Below are 20,842 nucleotides of genomic sequence, written 5' to 3'. Positions count from 1 at the left end.
AATGGAAAACTGTATGTATTTGAGGGACAAAAACATGTTTCGTGGCGATACTTCTTCGTACGTCTCAACGAGATTTCAGCGGTCATTCGCTATAATGTCTATTGTCAAATATTGTTTTCTTGATCACCTATTCTCTGACAAACTGTCCGATATGGCGGTTAAGTCGTTTACCCAGTCATAATGTAGTGGTTGACATATTTACCCGTGGGACTGATTTAATGGTTGTCAATTGTAGGACATCGCTTTATCATCATCAGATCGATCATTGAAATCCCCCCTCTAAATATGCCAAGTGTTCACCACAGGTCAGCGGGGTCACAGTTAGTTGAACGTCCGTTCTCGTGGTGTCATATTGATTTATACCGGTCATAGCTAAATTGACACGTTGAAGGTTAAAATTAAGACGTATGGTCACCGAGACATGAACCCCGTCTCTTCACAGTCAACTATGACAATGCTATTCGGTGGGTGACGTGCCATTTGGTTCTGTCTAGTTCATCATACCCAATATGATCCAACAACTTGAAATAGCCTAAACCCAAATAACCGAGTGTGGACATACATTGCACAAATCGGCGATTGTTCTTTCAAAAAGAAGCAGGAGGCCATTATCATAAAACGGCGAGCATTACAAACAAACTATGATCGTGGCACAACATTTTTCAATAAGTCACTATAAAGAATAAATTATTATTATAATCTTAATTCCTTTATTTCTGAGATACATCGATGAAGACACCACATAGTGGTTAACCCTGTACAAAACACTGCTACAGCAAAATATACAATATAAATAACATTAATATATAATATAGATATTTTAATTGCGACACAACACGAGTTGTTTAGTTACAAGAGGCATATAAGATTTTCATACAAATAATGTTTGGCATGACGTCATTTATACAAATTGATGGCGTCTTCGAATGTTAAAACAGTTAAATAAAGCCGTCATTTGTAGTATTTTCATCATATAATAATTAAAATATATTTATATTTTATTCGGTATTGGAGTGTGTTCATTTCATAACATGCAAAATGGCACGACGTCACGTGTTTAGTGTATTCCTAAAAAAAGTATTTGATAACTTGTGGTATGACCGTCTTTCCTAATATGGAGTTTGTTTGGTCGATTCGCGGGATTGGATATGATATAAAATACAGTGGCTGGTTTGCAGTGGAAATTGTTATGTTTCTTGTGAAAAATATGCAAATGGTTATTTCAGGTTTCTGATGATTTTTAACTTGCCTGGAAAAACGAGGAATAACAAATGTTCCTGAGGTATTCGACGTCACTGATCACGGTTGAATAATCGTAATCTAACAGATCGTCATGACAACATCATGTTTTGTCATGCAGCACTTTACAATGTACAAAGAACGATGTCTATGATCGGTTGATTGTCACTTTAGAAATATTCCGATTTTTGGCAATGTAGTATTTCATTGAATTTCTCAGAATTTCATGTGTAAACATATAAACATATAACATTAGGGGACGTAAAACTTTAAATTCGATTACTTTGGCCTGAGACAGATATATGCACTAATTGTGACGTCACGTGAGTTTACACTAAATCCTCCATCTTATATGCTAAATAAACCGTCGGTATGTACCCCCTGCATTGTTTCATCGGGGAGTATACCATCACCCATAATGCATTGCTTTCTAAGTCTTTCCTGTTAAAGTACACAGTTTCTCCTCTCCGCACACTCAGTTCACTGGCTGTCATTGCTTTATGGTTGTGCGTCAGGACCGTCCGCGTTGTTAGATCAGTCACGTCAAAGTCCTCCTCTATATCTCGGCAGGGTGTACTACTGGGCATGCGCACTGCGTCTTCGCTGAAATTATGGGTTGCATTTGTCCCTTGGCTGTGACAGCTGATTCGTACCTTTCGTGTTGATGCTATTTTGACTTCGTGCTTCCACCCAATGGCGTAGTTGTCATTTCTTGTAAATTTCCCATTGTAAACTAAATAAATACAAGAACATTGGATCAGTATTATTACATAGCATTTGGCAAGGTGTCAAATAGTTAAGAAGCAAAATAACCCGTGAATATCGCTGACTTCTGATCTCTAGCTAACTGCTGTATTCGGCAAACTGCAAAGAACTAAATGCATGATTGAAAATCTCTACCTCTGGGCGCTCTGAAAAGATCTGGTGTACAGAGCCAGCAGCAAAACGAGACTACGCTTTATTGTCAAGGTTGTCTAGTTGCTGAATGATTGGGGCTATATACCAGTTTTAGGGACAATTTGTTAAACAAATTGTTCTGAAATCGGTGAAATATTACCAGAAATCTTAACTTTTGGGTTTTAACACATCGACCAGATTTTCAGAAGGGGGGTCATTTCTGACGTGTTACTTATCACCAGTTGATATTGACTCACCTTTTTGGGATATGACGTAAGAGAATGGTATAAATCCCTCGATTCCAAGTTCGTTTCTTACAAAGCACCAATCGTAGTCTTCGTGGTTCAGTAGAGTTACTGTTTCTCCTTGTCGTACGGTTAAATCACCCTCGTCATGGGCCACAAAGTCGAACAATATTATCAAAGTTTCGCGGTCAGATTTTTTAAAGATATGCGACTGCTTTTCGGATGAGTCTAATTTAGCCCTTTCCGCGTTCTGGGATTGAATGGCAGTTTTCTTAGAGTCGAGCTCACATTTTGTCTTCAGAGTCTCAGCAGGAGTTGTGATTGAAATTTGACCACACAATTGCGTCCGAGAAGAGTCTGATTCGGTTGTTTTATTGTAAAACGATTCAGGTCTTAAAGTCTTTGGTGGCAGTTTTGGTGGTTCGGTTAATTCCGGAGCACGGCATAAAGTTTTCGGTGGCAGTTCCGGCGGTTCGCTACAGTCCGAGCCGTATCCTTCCGAATTGCACTCTTCGTTCGTACACGCTTCATATTCTCCAAAGCAACTGTTTTTTATTAAACTTTCTAACTCGTGTATAGTTTGACAAAGCCCTACAACATTTTCTTTCGAGTAACCACTGTCTTTGACGACTGCTTTCACAGTCTTTGCGTCTGTTATCCCTACGCCATTCGTCACGATTTCGTTAAGACGGGAACCCCTACTACTTATACACAAGGTTTCGTTGTCCAGTGAACCATCCGAGCCATCAGACACTTTCGTCGATACGCAAAAATTTTCTATTGACATTTTTTCCTCAACGGTGTTTCCTTCGATGCAGCGTTTTTGTTCAAGCATTCGCTGTTTCCAAGCCTTCATCTTAACGCTACCAAATGAGTCGGTATCGCTATCAATGGAAGTGCCGTAGTCCGAATCAGTGCTAGTCGACGTTGTCGGTGACTGTGGAGCGATCATATTTGGCGTGGACATGCTCTCGCTGTCTGTATTTACTGACATACTCGAACGCTGGGATGACGACGACGATATGGCCGGTTGTATTTTGTCGCTTTTAATCATAAGTTCTTTGTCGTTGTTTTTATCCTCCAGGGTGGAATTAACCACATTCCCAGCTAAGGCATTATTTGTGTTGTTTACATCAGGTTGGCTCAATAGACATGCTATTTTCTGTTTTAAATCGACACTAGCGCTCCTTTTCAAACTTAGTTCAATAGATTTTAGTAGTTTAGCCTCAGTCTTACAATGCGATGAATACTTGGTTTTGTTTACTGTTTTCTCGACAAGGCTACTGCGAGAATTAAACCTCGCTGTGTCCGCAACATCCCGTGGGCTGTATTCACAATCGTCACTTTCTGTGAAGTCACTCAACTTATGTCGAGAAGCGGGAAGTCTCCTCGAGCGCCTCAGGTTTTCTAAACTTTTGCTTCGCTCTTTCAATCTACGTTCGTCCCTGCCTCTAAACGGCGAGGGGGGAGACTTCGATCTTGCTTTTCGGCAGTTGTCTCTCCGACGAATATGAGGCTGGCCGCAATATCTCATGGGTATGAATCCGACTTTGCCGCTTTCCACCCTAACAAAAGCCCACCCACTCTCTTCATGCATGACCCTTACATTCTGTCCCTTGATAACTCGTACTTCGTTCTTCTCGTCCGGTTCAAAGTCATAGAGCACTGTAGCCCGCACATTGGCTGGTCTCTTCAACGAATGTCCTCTTAAACTATCCATCAAATCAACAGATTCGGTTTGTACTGTATCCGAGTCAGCCATTCGTGGTTTCGACTTGTGCCTCCGTCGGCTGTTACTCAGTGATCGTCGACGCGTCCGACACACGTCGCAATGTTCCTCGTCCACTACAATGACAAAAAAAAAAGAAATCCACGTTACCTTAAAAAGTAAACAAGTAATGGCTGACTACGTGGGTGAGATGACGAGCACAACATTTGTGAAGTAGGTGCAAATAATATTGGTAATGTGACCAAGTGGGTAAACACGAACCGTTAAATAATTAGAGCAAACACTTATATTGACACTAGCGGTGTACTTGAATAGGGAAAGTACTTTAGAAACGGTAGAAGACAGCTTCACAAGTCAAGTAGTTGTGAGTAGGGTCTGGATCTACTAGCAACGGCCGCACAATATACCGGACTGTTGGGCTGATCACAGTTTTGAACAGGGTGGCTACTTTATCTGATTGGCTAGCAACCCCGACAGGTATGAAATCATGCGTTTCTCCCTTGAGGAGACAAACGTTATTTGTTAAAAACTCGCATATCACTTTAACGCCCCCGGTCATCGGCAACTTTAAACAGGTGGAAAGCAGACAGGTTTAAACAACTTTTATGAAGTGTAAGTAACTCTAGACTGTTCGTCAAATAAAGTAACCATTTTGACGCAATGACATATATTCGTGTTATGCATAGGAAACAAAGCAAGATTTCAACGGTCAGGTGTTTACGTGCTGCTCGGCGGCGTGGAACAAACGATGTCGGATAACAACCTAAAGTAAATAACGTCACTATTGAAATCAATGTTATATTTATTTTATTCATATAAATCGTATAAAATCTTCCAAACACTATGACATAAATAACAACGGGGTACATCGCGACCTTCAGAGCCTAATTCATTATCGCGAATTAAAATCGCACTGTACCCTTGGGATATATTATTGTAACCCCGGGGGACGCAATAACTCATTAAAAAGAAATACTTCTTTCGTTGGAATCTAGAAGAGAAACATATAAATGACAATTGGCATTCCTTTAAGATAAAACGTGGTCCTTGACCTGCCATTAATCAGTTCACGCCCAATATCGCACCTCTCGATTATTTAGTAGGACTTACTAAGTATGTTTGATTGAAGTGACATTGGTTGTTATTGGTGCAGAATAGTCAACCTGGTCAACATTTCCTGATGCTGACCAATAGAGAAGTATGTTACAAAATCACTGAAGCTTTGAGAATCGGTGTACCGCAAAACTATTTTAGTATACATATTGGTTTATTACTAATAAATGGCAATTAAAAAAACACTTTTTATACTAACACAACCAAACCCTTACATGAGCTTATTTCAACTTAAACTTTACGGTGTACAGAAAGTGAAGAACTCAACGCATAACTACATGCATATTCTACATATACTTGGTTATGGCGGTCCAAACAATAGGAGATTATGTTGTTTAAAAAGTTACTTTTAAATATTGGTCCAGGAACGCATTCAACACATTTCATTTTATATGGACGCACGGTTCCCACGCGAAATAATTTAACTCTAAAAATTAAATGTGCCATTAAAATACAAAAAAACTCTAATTTGCTCTCAGTGGGAGAAAGTGACTCATTACACCGAACAGACCAAACTGAGAAAGCGATACAACAAATAACACAGAACGCGGTTGAGTTTGTATTCTTCCTTTTAAAGACAACACGTAATTGAGATTACGCGAACAATGTTTATTTCAGGCACAGACGTGTCAATGACCTCTAGGCCATTCACCAATTTGATTAAAAGATCGTTCCAATTAAAAACATTTATTTAAGTACGCATCCTTCCGTCTATGGTGTAATTACTATGTAAATTTAGACATAAAAACAACCGATAATAGTTTGTATTGTGACTTCGTTGGTGGTATCATCACCACGATGGTTGAGCGAAACGTTGCTGCTGTGGTTAGGCACTTTGTATTATTGTTGAAATAAAGTACATCTATCTTACTTCCATGGTATAATACTGGCGGATATATATATATATAAATATTGTAAGAACGGCAAGATTACACCATGGCCTTGACAATACTGTTGTGGAGTATACAATTATACACTGTAAGACAAATTAACAAGTTCTTGAGAAGGTCATGCAAGAACTGGGAACGAAACTGAAAGTTCGCCGTAGATGGCGCTACATATATTCTTGAGACTTGTGTCAGTATGCTTATATCGTCAAAGTTCACGAGCGTATATAGCACTACCACATTTTAAATATTGGTATTTTACTTAGCGGGGATCTTTCAACCACAAATCCATTTAATACACGTGTCCACCAACTAACAAGAAGTGGCAACGCTCGTATTTTTTTCTAGTTTGAGAGTAGTTACCATAACGACATCATAGTATAAAACTTCAATATCACTTTATCGTGTCGCATTTCCATTCAATGCATCAAGGAATATTCAAGTTAGCAAATTTACGATTTCTATTATTTGCACTGATGTTTTATAGAAGTAAAAAAATACGTATTATCAGACTGGTGCTCGCCATTCAAATTAGGTATCATTGGATCCCCGTACAAACACCGTGACATTCCAAATTGCCGAAACACGTCGTTAAGCGTTGACATCACAGTGACATCAAGGATTGAGTCGGTACTTTGAACTTGACAATATGAAAAACATAAAATGTGTCATTTTGGTTCGACCACAAAACGTCCTATAAGCAATTTTGATACCAATACAAGATCTCCATGACGACCAAGAATTGACCAATTGTGAGTGTATTTGAATGATAAATGGTTCACTAAGTGTTTAAGAATACACCACCTGGGTCGACGACAAATTGATAATTTCTTGTTATTTTTGAGACTGGTATCTGAGTGTCCAGTATGCCAAGTCCATTTCTGTATTCTAAGGTTGAAATGGGCCAGAGGTCACGTGTCCATTGTTTCCGGTATATACTGATTGCACGTCATAGTAACCATAAATTCTGACAGGTCCTGTTTTTTTAGTTGCAGCAGTTGTTATTCGAATCTTGTTTGTAAAACACGATCCCGAAACATGTTTAATGCGACCGCTTCCGAAGTACAGGGTCAACTCACTAGTTCTATTGGGTCAAAATGACTAGTGCTTGTGTTCGCCGAGTCTATTTTTTTTTCACCCAATATGCAAATTTCAAATTAATCACGAGTTAGAAATGTCCCTCTATCATGCTTTGTAGTCTAGCGTTTTATGGTCGAAGAATATAGCATCAATTTTGTTTTGGCAGACAGCTGTTTTTTAATTCCGCAAATACACGTGCAACTCCCGGGCCGTCTGCAGACCGGAACCGTTCCGCATAATGTACACAAACACAATGACATACTAGTATAGAAATCCACGAAATTCCTTAAGAGAATCACCGTCACGGCAAACTACATAAAAAATATAACTATTATGATCGGACGTACATAGCAACTGTATTTAAATTAAATGCCAGTGTTAGCTCGTTCGATTGTTAGTGTAAAAGAAATTCGACGCCGGTGGACCTACTTCAGGTCTACATGTTTAGGTGGGTTGTGCAATAGACAACATCTGTGATACCATGGCAACGGACTAAACATTCTACGTAATTTGATCGCATAATTTCCCTTCAGCTCTTTATAAGTTTAGACGCTGCTTCTAGAAAACGAGTGAAATGTTATACTTTAAAACAGTATATCCCTCAGAAATACGTCTGAGAAACCGAGAGTGTTACTGCCATCAATTCCATACTCGCTTATCCGTCGGAGATGTATGCTGGTGCGGTGTAACGTGAAGGTAGCGTCGTACATCTTAAACGTGGTCAACAATAACAACACACCACGACAAGACAAAGGAAACAATATGAACATCATTGACTTTTATGTCATTTTTTATAATTCATTTAATAAATAGGTGACCTACAATTTCCAACGAGCAGCTTTAACTTTCGCCGAAGAAGAGTGAGTGAAATGACGCATAGATTCTATGCGACATTCGTCATGTACTTGTAGACCGTTTCTAAGGTCTATGGCGTGCCACAGTCCTCGCGTCGCGTCGCGTTCGGTGTGGGTCTCACGAAGCGAAACTGCACGCCAATCGTACCGAATCTACACGACTAACACAGATTAACCGATATTGCCTTTATCGTGCAAATATGGATGCATTTCAATACAAAGTTGTTTTTATAACATTAATTCCGTGTAAATTGAAGTGTAAAATTAAATTCTTATTGTCTAAATGTTGAATATTATTCAGAAGCATATGTCTTACTTGAAAACATCAAAAGCAGAAACTGCTGAAAAATATGAGCCTGAGCCACAATTATTACCGACTTATTGGGTTTCTTTCAACGTCAAAACACATCAGTAAATCAAAACAGGTGCAGGAAGCATGAAAGTGTAAAAAGGGATTATAAAAAAAAAATACACCTAAAACTAGATTATTTTTTACTTCAACGATTTTAATTAAGAATCTGGAACGAGTCGTTAGAACTCGGAACAGACTAGAAATTGCAGGAAACTGTTATCAAATACAACCGACACATGTCTAATAATCGTGGAATAAGGCGTTTTCACGTGAAATATTGTTATTACGTGACGGAAGTTATTAACGTTATTCGCAAGTCATTAACATCATTAAGTTCTGAAGCGCATATTAAGCTATCACGTGATTGTTAACAATCCCTCCATGAGATAGGAACTGCCGACTACCAACCTTCGCTCGTACAACATTCACTTGGTGATCGATCCAGGGCCTAATACTGTTTTCAACAAGAAGCCGTCAAAATGAGTAGTATGTCTGTTTTACGTCCTAATCGATTTTATGCCAAACACGTGATTTTCTATCGTCATAATCAAGATTACAAGCGACCAATATAACCCGTAGAAATCTCATAAATATAAGCGTGACGTCATGCTCGCGTTCCCAATCACCGTCACACAATACTTTAATAACGTGACTTGAATATATAACAATGAAGCCATTGTTTTGCTTGAAACCATTCTATTGTCAGCTGCTCTCGGCGACGGCTATCGAGATATCGATTGATCGAGAAAGAGTTTTCAATTTGAATATCGATTTCAATGCTGTGCCCTGTAGTTGTGATGCTTTGATGTTGCCGAACATATACCGCACTGGACGTAGCCGGTGACACGTGCATTCTGAGTTGAACCGGCTGGAAATATATGTGTATATCAACGTATAACGCGAAATGAGAGTAAATAAATAGGTGTACCTAAAACAATGATGTTATTTAATAGTTTCTGTCTTAGAATTAGAATAAACTTTATAACTTCATCTCGAAAGAATATAAAGCGCGGTGGTCGTCGCGCAGCGCGTGTTCGAATTTCATGTAAATAAACAATGTATTTTACACGCGTTCTATACGTCGCTATGAGTCCCATGTCGAACACGACGCGGCACGACGACCACCGCCCTTTAATATCCAGTAATCGTTGCGCTTCGAAAAAGAACTCTTGCTGTCATTAAACGGCTATTCTATCTGAAGTATCTGGAAATGGCAGCCTCGATACATGAACTGACTTTTAAATCCTCGTAACATAAGGCGAGTAATTTGTATTGATCTAGTGAACGTGAGATGTGGATAGAAGACAATGTACCAATAGACTATAAACGCGCCGCGCTCATTCTCTGAAATCTTATGTTGAAGAAGAAGAAAAAGTGAATGTGCCGTGTGCAAATAATTGGCATCATTAAAACCATGTAAGCATCGTATACCCAGCGGTGTCTTCATATCTTGCAAGTGACGGCTTTTACACGTCTACGTTCTAGCCTCGGGCAAAGTAAAACAAATTGGTATCGGGAGTCTTTGATTTAGGCGCAGATATTTTCGGCGTATAATGATTAATAACTTCTATGATTATGACCCAGTGTGTAACAAACGCCCATGGTTATAGAACCAATATTTTGGAAATACGCCTTTGACGTCATTATTGAACAAAAAAAACGAAAGCCTATCACATATAAACTGATTTTATTTTAGTATTTATAGAGACTTTGTAGACTTAAATTGACTGGCCTAATGAGACGTGTAAATTACTATTTCTTCCACGCGAGTGTACTATTCTGAATGTAATAGGTGTGATATTAAGACCTTTTCTAGACATTGCAAGTGACACAATCTGCTAACACGTCGCATTAAAACTATTATATATGCAGGGGCCTATAGGACTGCAGCGGCTTGGTAATGGACTAACAAAAGGAAACCCGGCGAATGCATTTGACGGTGTTTCTCCGGAGTGCTTTCTACCAAAGATTTAACTACATATTATTATAATAGTATATAATACATTATGTATAATAAAAGACAAACCGAGTTAAATTAAAATATATGAGGTGTATAGTTGGCAACGATAAAATTGCGTGAATATATATATTATTTTTATTACCAATAAAAGATCTAGTGTATTCATATTTTTTTTAATTTTGTGCGTAGTATCCAACCAACTAGAACCAGCCAGCAAGCCAGCCAGGGAATATAAGCTAACAACATAACTTGCGACAGAAAATGCTTAACACGGATCTCAAAGTAGAATAGGAGAGTCCAGTAAAGCTGTCGACAGTTACGTTACAATATAAACATTATTCAATACACTGACTGTAAAAGTTACACCGAGTTCAATCGGAAACCGAACGAACGCAAAGTGCTGCCATCGATTGAAGTCGATACTCCGTACGTATTAATAACTTCACACTCCACGCTACGCTTCGCTGCTCTTGTCGTGAAAACCAATTAGTCAAGACGCGATGAAACCCAAGCCACGTGACACTATGCTGTGATTTTATCCCCGGGCAAGACCTATACACCTTGGATGTCATCATTAGTGTTCATGGACCTAGCTCTACAACGCACTACGTGGTTTATGACCATAATATCCGGAAGCTTGTAAAGTCGCGATGTCAGATTCAAGTTCAAGTCTGTATTGTAATTATTCAGTTTTTCACCTTAATATATTTATCACACTGACTGAAATGAGCAGCACAGGAAATTTGAAATAACCCAGAAATATATGATTCACTAATCGCACTCCAAACTTCAACCAATAGTTTAACTATATACTAGTATATTATTCACGTGTCATTTTCGCCTTAACACTGACTGTTTATTTTTAATATCTCACTTAATTTAGATATCGCGTTATTTCTCTTGTTCTTGATATTCTATCGATACTAATCTTATATATTTTCTTGTATCATTCAAAAACATATAAAATAGTGAAATTAACTTTAACCATAATTGTGAATACTATATCGTTGACTGTTATCAGGTCGATATACATAAATTGATAAACACAATAAGTAATTATTTCTCATCCGAATTTCAAATAGAATTCCAAGTTCGAGCTGGTCGTTGCTTGATTAGTTTTAATCCCGACATGCAACATCAAATCCCATCAGGTCTACGGTACGATAATTTTGAAAGCCTACAAAGCAATGCCGCCTATCCCGAGGGAATATAGTCGTCATACGGCGCAGGCCGCTGCTGTGCACGACACGCAGCAATACGGCTTCCAAAGTATGGCTATCGATGTGAATATTGCCGTCGAAGGCACACAACTGACTGCTAATTTATAATTGTTATTATTGTTTTTAAAAAAACTACAAAGAATATTGTTATTCAAAAAAGTCTGTGATGTCGAATTCTATGTGACACAAATAGTATACTGTGCGACTCGAGGCAAAGGCGAGCTATGTAATGCTTTATCCCTATTCTTAAGACGTCTCAGACTAATTGCAAACAGACTTAGATTTATTTCCCAGTGATGTTTGTTTCTGCTGTTTCAATTGAATTATTTTCGAATTTCTCAATTTACGGACGATTCAGTCACAGCATGACGAAAACACGCATGCGCAATCGACTTGAATCTTTCCCATACCAGTAAATACTAGTCGGTATACAGCTGTACAAACGGATCTATAGTTTAGTTTTGGATGCATTTCAATTGTAACCACTCGCCGGACCGGACGCTTAGATCGGTCAATTCAAGTGTTTGAATCGCGCTATTCCAATACTTTACTTATATAAACACATTGGTTTGAACATTGAACGATCACTTCCTAACGAGTGTTTACATACCGACTTAGAGCCAGTCTCGTACATCGTAAAGTAATCGCGCCGCCACGTGTGCGGCAGATGACTAATTAGTGTGGTGAAAGTTGTTGAAAAAAGAAATTTAAAGAAGAAGAAGAGAAGAAATTTAAATCATCCAGCGATACTCTTACAATGTATATTGTTTTGTGTATTTTAAAATAAAAGACCTTCAATATGCACTTAATGTGTGTTAATTGTAGATAATCAGATGTTATGGTGACTGTTAGCCGCAATTGAAGGCGGGGTTTTGTAGGGTTTTGTAGACTCGTACAACTGGTTATTAAACTCGTAATGGTCGTGCCTGGGTCAAATGCTTGCAGGTTTTTTTATACATTCTAAGTAGACCTTGTTGTTTTCAGCTTCCCATAAAAGGCAGACCATTCTTTGAACTATTTAATTTACAATTATCGCTGAGAATGTAAAAAATGGCGATGCAAAGCTACGTTGAAAGGTTGAGCGGTTCGTCTCAGATAAGTTGCTGAAATCCAAATATTTTAAATATGTGAGCGAGTGTATAAGTTGTGCAGAATGACAATGGGGTTTACAACACAATACGGGCATCCGAGTTTACCGAGCAATCCTGTGTTATCGGCAATGGTATTTTAAGCTTATTGTATTTTTTTTTTGTATTTCACACAGGAATATCTGCCATGTGTTGTTGTTATGTATCAAGTCGCCATACGGGACTAACAGTGCGATATTTACGTACACCAGGCATCGACAACGCGGTCCTGGGAAAGTATTCGCCGAGCAAAAACACAAACACGAATCTGTGAAAGCATGAAAACAATCTGCGATCTGGAAACTAAGGTTTCCATCATCGATGGCTTTCAGTGTATACGACATTTCAACGTTGTTATTGTTTGCCAAGTTTTTACATTATCATCATCATCAAAGTACAAAGCGTAGGTTATTGAGTATCTGTGTATGGTCTCTACCTAACGGGACGGGTCGTTTTTCAAGCGTGAGAAGCAGCCACGCATGCGTGAAATGGAGCACAAAACATAAAGCTACAAGAGAATTGGGGGTTTGAAATCAATACTAGAACATAGCGAATTGTGTACACGCTGTACAAAGGTCAATGCTACATGCAAGAAAATCTACAATGTCAATTTACTTTTGAGAATGCAAACTCAATTGTGGCATGTAATCCGTATACTTGAACGCAGCGCATAATGACTGAAGTAACGGGACTGATTGTCGCGTGCCAGGGTCACTAAAACAAGTTGCTGGGCTGGTCGCTGTTACTAGGTTCAATCTGTGAATAAAAGACGTAGGCGATAAAAAGACTGATCGGGATTGCGAGTCGTTACCAGCCTCTCATAGTAATCCAAATGTACATACATCTCATCTTGTAAATTATTATAGTAACATCGCTGACAAATAGAGTGGAGTCTAATCTAGTACACATTGATAGTATCAATACTGTTTTGCAGTATCTTAACTAGTTGACATCGGAACCACCTGTTGAATCGTAAACATGTAAGGCCAACCACGTATCCCAAAAAGATCCGGCGAATAGCCAATCACTCCTCCCAATTAAATCCAATGACCAATTATTACCCAATCACATCCCTTTTCTGTACTTCCTAATTTGAACACGCGGTTCTTAACGTTCAATGGCAACCTATAATTTGCGAGATAATAAAAGAGTTTTTTTGTTCTATGCTGCTTTGTTATATTTTAAATTCACATTTGCGTTGCCATACATGCCGCTAATGAACGGAAAGGGTAGCAGCCTTTGATGAAATGGATACTATTTAATTATCTGGGTTTTAAACACATGTGTTGGGTAACTATCATACACTCCGATGACCATACCACGTGTGACATTCAAGATACACAGCGTACCGGTAGTCGACATCTGGTTCTGACCACTGGTCCCCGGAGGATGATTTCACTGGTGGTACACTATACATACACCTATACACGGGTAACATCTTGCAACCAAATAAACGCAAAAGCTTGTGAACGTTTGTCATTCCCGTCATTATTAATAAATAAACCATCACCTATTTACGGATTTATCTCGAAAGCTGACATTTTCTAAATCCAAACACTGCTTTTAATATGGATCAATGCAGATAACAATTGTAAATTCATTTCTTAATATCACATTTTCTAATACCAAGGTTTACTCAGAATATTATTATAACAGGGTTTTATCGGGTTACAGCTGATCAAATCCACAGAACAATGCGTTCAAAAGTGCCGAAAATCGACTTTGTTCATAGAAATATAAATTAATATTTTCAGTAAATACAAACTATATTTTGATTAATGTTCTTCAATGGTATCATTTCGCCGACAAAAGTAATATTTTTAATTCTGTGAAATGACGGTGTATCATAACACACATTTTATGAAATTGCGTGATTTCCCAATTGACGAACCTGTCTACGATGGAATGGTAAAACCACTATGAATAATGTATGTGACATGGGTAACTGCCCTAAGGGAGCAGGCGTGGTACTTGGCACATACTGATGAAAATTTGGGTAAACGAAACCAGCAACCGACAGTCATTGACTTTACATCTATCAGTTCAAGAGAGAAAATAACCGTCACTAACAATCATGCCAGAAACAATCAATCATAATTCGTTTCCCATGGCAACTGTATTGTGCATTGTATCATAACGTAAGTATAGTATGTCCCCTTTATATCGTGGTGTCTCTGTAGAAGGGAATACTAATGCTCGACATGGCCGATTCGCTGATCGGGGAGTTTGCTTTTCTTGGTCAGTAATTACTGACAATACTTCTCTGCAATGCGGAGATTGAGTAATAGAATATCGCGGATATGTTATTAATATTAATCTTGGATTCTAATTTTATATTCGTTAATATTTTAAACACATGACTAACATACCATACAAATAAAGTAAGAATAAGCGATTTGCAGATATATTTGCGAGACTATTGGTCGTGAGCAAGTTAGTCCTGACCAGTGAAGCGAAGCTTAATTCGAACACTATGTAGCGCCGTCTGACAAGCCCTAATGCATTAAGAGAGGCGACTGCATATGAAAGAAACCTGACATGAACAAGCGAGGCATGTGCGATGGTGCTACATTTCACACGGCATTTGTACATTTCGTTTTGTACACCCTTTGCGGACCCTGTAATTTATTTAGCGGCGTTCTGAAAAGAATGATTACGATCATGGGAAAGACACGACCATGTAAAGATGTGTACTATAGTGTGGCGATTCATCAAGTTGGCATTGCTAGGGAGAAAATCAATACTACTATTGAGTGAATCGAGCCTTATGATTGACAAAGCATCGGGTCCCTTTCGTTAGATAACATTCCCCGCTATGCTGGGTGGAGTAGCGAAGTCACCATGCCCAGGGCAACGAGTAGAAATGATTTACGGTTCAGAGTGTGTCAGTAATACATGGCCCAAATCTTACTGAACTCCGTATTTATAAAATAAAAGTACTGGTATAGGTACGGATGCTTCCAGTGACGGGCATTTGAAATTTGAAATGATTATGATACTCAACTAGTTATTAACTAGTAAATTTCCTTTTCTACTAAAAAAATACTTGTTTACTTTACTGGAACGTCCGTGCTCTGCTGATTGCAGTTGAGGAGGTTTGATTCTAATACCACTATATACAATACAACGTGGAGGTGCAGAACCTACCATCTGATGTGGATTGAACAGAAATTTAACCATCAATGTGTCTGGTATTTAGATGGACTTTAGATTATGTACGGAGAATTGAATTATATATCCGTGTTTAGATGCCAATGTACCGAATCCCATTACCAACTACATCAACTTCCATGCAACACAAAAATCCCATTTTCCACTTACTACGTTGCCATGGAAATTGAAAGTTCCCATTGTGGCGTTCTAGTTAAATACAATAATGTGTGTTGCGAATTGAATTTGTTAATTCAATTCAATTCAATTCAATTCAATTCAACTCCACCGTTTGTTTTGCGTTATATCTAAAATACATTCTATCACGTGACATCCTGTGATCACACACATACTAAGGCCTGTGATGACTAGACCGGTAGCGACCGTCTCAAAAGTGTTGATTGCGTCGTTGCAAGAATTGATTGTTCTTTTGTTTGCTGGATAATTAATTTGTATTTCTGTGTAGCCAGTCACGTGGCGACTGAGATGTCGGCTCATCGCGTGAATTGCTTTTGTTAATTATTGTTATAGAACAAAAAATACATGTAATTACCAAAATGAACATAATGTAACAAACACACATAAATGCTAGATCACAGAGCTGTATATGGTGTGTTCAGTTTTTCTTGTTGTTTTACTGAAAAGAACATTTTTTACTTCATTTCCAACAATTGAGAGATTATTACACATGTGTGTGTATGGTTATTTTATAGGCAATACGTGTAGGCCTTTGTCAAAAACAAAAAACAAAAAAAAACAAGCTATCATGTGACCACGGTATTTGAGTCGCTGAATATCTGTCTCCGCGACAGAATTAATTATTCAGATCACGTGGACGTGGCAACTGGTTTATTGATAGCGTTTTTGAAATCGTAATATCGTCATTTTAAGTGTTAAATGATTCTCACTGGAAGGAGGGTATTTATTACACCATTTTGGGCGAGATATTTAAAGGACTGTTCTGTTTTGAACCAATTTTCAATAGAAATTGCAGTATACTACTGCGAATGCCCGCATTACCTGCCAAAAAATTGAACAGCTGTGATTTGAGTGCACCCGGGTACGAGCACCGATCACAGTAAACTTGGCGATCCGGTGACTTCGTGACCCATTACATTTGAGGAGGTCATAAACACGATGTTGTTACTGAAATCGATAATATTAAGGACATCCAGGTATCGTGTTTCTTATTTTTTATGAGAAAATAAACGGAACAGACAAGGAGAGTGAGTAAAATAAATTTAAATATCTTACTGACGGTACAAAAGATGTACGAGTGTTCGGTATTAAAAGAGTAACGTTATGTTCATGTTACAAAGCATACACAGCAGAAATTGTTGTTGTGTGCCGGCCATGCAGGTGATGTACAACGTACGTATTGACTATTGTCGCTGAGAAACAAACAAAACCCGATTAAATTTAGTGGGTTTGATTTGATCTTGGTCGAGGTACGAGGTCAAAGCCGGAAAGGGAGAGTGAGAGAATGGATGTTCAATTATTGAGAGCTCTCACTGACAGTCGTGCTACAAAAAGTGAACAGTCGATTTCAATATAGAGAAATTAAAACGCATGTGAAAATTAGTGACCGAAATGACCCCATGCCGGACATTAGTTGTCACCTGGGTTTCATTCTCCACGAGATGGGCAGATTGGTGCAGTATATGACAGATGAAGAAATGAGCATGGGGTCTCTGACAATTTAAATTATTTCCACTCATTATTGTAACAAGACTCAAAAACATCGAGATTTGTTTTCTTTTTCGAAATTAACAAGTCGTGACTGACAGGTCAATAGAGCTAGGGGGTCATGCCCAGTTTCCGAGGAGGTATGCGTTTATTATGGTCAAGATCTACACAAAAACACCACGGATGGAGATTGAATGCGCGCGTGTCACCGGTTGTTATTGAGTTGAATTAACTCAGAAAAAGGTTTCGGGCTGAAAACAAGAATGCACTAGTGAAAGTGACATGAAACATACACGATATGGGGAACTAGGTATATTTGATGTTCTAAAAACGCACGACTATTCAGAAAAGTCAATATTGTGCTTCACGTCGCCAAACGGAGTACACCACCCAAATTGATCTATACAACCGTGACGGTGATACGAATTACTATAGAAACGACAATTGCTGCCCTGAACTGCGTTGGCTGCTCACCGTATCAGATAGTATCGTTGTTGTCACGGTGGTAGCTATGAAATAAAATATAATAAAGCCCAGCTGGCAATACGTACCGGAATCCGAGTCCCAACCACGGTAACTCCTCTGCTGTGTCTTCCGTGTCGGAGACGGGTTTCTTACTACAAACTTCAACATAGTTCCGAAAAGCTGCTATTCGGAGCACCGAGTAACTCTCACTATACGATCTCGAGTGACGACATAGACCGCCCACACTGGTTGATTACGTCGATGGAGCTCCCTTCCAACACTCTTTACGTGCCAGCATGCGAAGGTATGATGGAAATCCGTCTAAATCTCCCCCGTGTTGCTGTATCCCATACTGTGATGTCGACAGTTGCTTTTATGTGATGATCAATGCGTACTTGACAGTCTGTTGGAGTCTATTAAAAAGCCACTATTGTGAATCAGTAGTTCTGTACACACGGCGCGGCCCGCAACAATAACCCCCGAATGCGAGATGTTGACACACTTTATACGTGCATTTGTCAATGTAACAACTTGATGCCAACGACCAGGCCTCCATAAAGCAGCGTAACCCTACCCCTTATGAGTTCTGAGTCCCAGTCCATTCAGTCCATGCGTGGTCGCTGGACATCAGTGTTTACGATATACCCGAACAGTATGAACTGTGCCGTAGTCCCCGCCCACTTTTCCAACCAACCAAACGATACTATGTGAACCGGCAAATGGTTCTTTAATTTGATTGGAGGATCTACGATAATCCAGCACAGCTGTTGACAAGGGCGAACAATACGATATATTTTTTTAAAAACCTTATAATTCAGTCAAAAGCAGGATAAATTGTACTTATAATGACACACATTGTAATAATATATGAAATGAGTTCATCTAACAAATAAATATGCAATATTTCTTGTTTCATTTTTAATATGGAACACGTATGTTTTTATTATTTTCGTATTAACTGAAATACACTACGATCACGCGAATTCGCGACACCAGTCGAAATTTTACCCTGGGGGAACATTGATTTGTTTTGAAGTGTCCGTTAATACCTGTGAGAAAAGTCCAAACCCCACGAGACCTTTCTTAGACAAAGGTCAAAACAATGGATGACCGATAAAACGTTATAAACAAACCCTGTTAAATACCTGTCCGCCACTGTGGATCCGTGGAAACCATACGAATTGACATCGCTCGTCAAGCGAAGGCAAGTATGGACACGATATGCTGAGTGTGAGTTTTCCCAAGTTGTTAGTAGATTATCAGTCAATTCGAGCCTGGGTGCTAAAAGTTGGATCCATGCACCAAATGATAAATCATTGCACCGTGACATGCATCACTCGTTGACGTTACATCATCATAGATATTCATAGTGTAACCGCTCCAACACCGTGACGGCCTTTTCTAAAACCGGAGAATATTTGAAAATTGCCATAATAGTGTAAATACTACAGGCGAAACATTTTTTTAAAAAAATATGAATATATGTATCCACTGCTTACTCGTGATTGCTAACGCATGGGCTCACCATTATATATAATATTTATATTAATAATATTTATAATATGCATATTTATAGAGTTGTTATGCAATATGTTTATTTCATTAAGAGCAGTTGTCATCGAAGTCGATTCGACGACGAACGAAATACGTGGACAGGATGTGATAACATCTTTAGTTGAGATAGTACGTCTTTTAGGGCAAATCAAATAATATTACGAGCTGTGAACTGGTCAGGCACGTGGCAGTTCAAGTATCTGACCACAAATCACATTCATTAGGACGAACTCGTTCGCACTGGAGGGCGTGATAACAATTTGTTAAAATCATCGCGATCGTTTGGCTCGTCGTTTTGCCATATTTCCTCTGTATCTTATGTCAGCCGCAAATAAAATCAAACCGAAACAAAACAAAACAGAGCTTAAAACATTGACCACATTGTAATCAAATTGGCGCATGAAACTGTGATATAATCTGTTGTAATAAGGATTCTTGAAATGTTTAAGCGTTTTAACACAAATCAGGATCCCGGATTTAGTGGAGTAGCGAAGTATCAAGTTAACTTACACTTGTATCGAGAAATGTTTGAATGCTAACAATAATTCAAACATTGTCTTGGTAAAAAAATAAATAAATAAAACATCAGTAAGCGACACTAATTCATATGGTTGGTTATTTACAACTATTTTATGTCCGTCTGTCGCTTGTTAAAAATATCATTATTGTACTAAGAAGGGTGGCATGCCACACATTGCCTCGGAATGGCTAGTATGAAACGCCATGACGTCATGCGATATAAGCATTAAAATAACTTCATTTGAACCGCATCAAATTATTCAAAATAAATTGATTACATCTTACATTTTCAATCCAATGCAATTACTGAAATTAATTAAACGTGAAGAATTATTTGTTTACACGCAAGGTCGGTGCTTCCTTTGATATGCTCGGCTCGTGCTGGAAAATTACACAATTTGAAGAAATTTTGAATTTGTGTATCATTTTTGCGTGTGAGACATTTACACACGAGAGGTCAAACGCGCGCCTGGGAATGGTATGTTATGGTGGTGATCCGTGTCCATCGTTCACCTGAAGATAAGGACTGAGACTGAGGTATCTACGTACTGCCCATCCCCTCCCAATCGTAGGTCTCTACTCACAGGGAACGTTGCGCTCATCACAAATAGATTGCCATCACATCATAGATAACAGACTTTCCATTCCAATCGAATCCGCCGATCCTCATAAAAAAGCAAAACTGTCGACATCGAATAATTTCAATAAATTAAACCCACAATTCGGTAACCCAAACGAAACACACGGTGAGAAAAAGGAAATTAA

At 38.6% G+C, this 20,842-nt stretch overlaps 1 protein-coding gene across 2 annotated transcripts; it reads right to left on the bottom strand.

Moving 5' to 3' along the window:
- Positions 1–687: 687 nt before the first annotated feature.
- LOC100377197 (uncharacterized) lies at positions 688–18,488 on the bottom strand. 2 transcript variants are annotated; one of them, XM_006822924.3, is made up of 3 exons: positions 18,091–18,488; positions 2,394–4,226; positions 688–1,972 (listed from the first exon to the last, which is right to left on the bottom strand). In XM_006822924.3, exons 1-3 carry the CDS (start codon positions 18,170–18,172, stop codon positions 1,569–1,571), a joined length of 2,319 nt encoding a protein of 772 aa, XP_006822987.1. In that variant the 5' UTR covers positions 18,173–18,488; the 3' UTR covers positions 688–1,568. The 2 variants fall into 2 exon arrangements, with proteins under 2 accessions (XP_006822987.1, XP_085347746.1); XM_085491620.1 differs by lacking the exon at positions 18,091–18,488 and adding an exon at positions 4,372–4,656.
- Positions 18,489–20,842: the final 2,354 nt, after the last annotated feature.

Source organism: Saccoglossus kowalevskii, chromosome 16 (genome assembly GCF_978046115.1).
Source record: "Saccoglossus kowalevskii chromosome 16, keSacKowa6.1, whole genome shotgun sequence".
In the NCBI taxonomy this organism is placed as follows: domain Eukaryota; kingdom Metazoa; phylum Hemichordata; class Enteropneusta; family Harrimaniidae; genus Saccoglossus; species Saccoglossus kowalevskii.
This window is presented reverse-complemented; position numbering and strand designations above follow the sequence as displayed.

What these genes read in the sequence shown, in the direction of transcription:
- LOC100377197 (XM_006822924.3), bottom strand. Translation starts at nt 18,172, where the DNA reads ATGTTGAAGTTTGTAGTAAGAAACCCGTCTCCGACACGGAAGACACAG. An exon ending in TGGTTGGGACTCGGATTCCG is followed by an intron (nt 4,227 to 18,090) that starts GTACGTATTGCC and finishes TTGTCATTGTAG; the next exon opens with TGGACGAGGAACATTGCGAC. An exon ending in TTACGTCATATCCCAAAAAG is followed by an intron (nt 1,973 to 2,393) that starts GTGAGTCAATAT and finishes GTATTTATTTAG; the next exon opens with TTTACAATGGGAAATTTACA.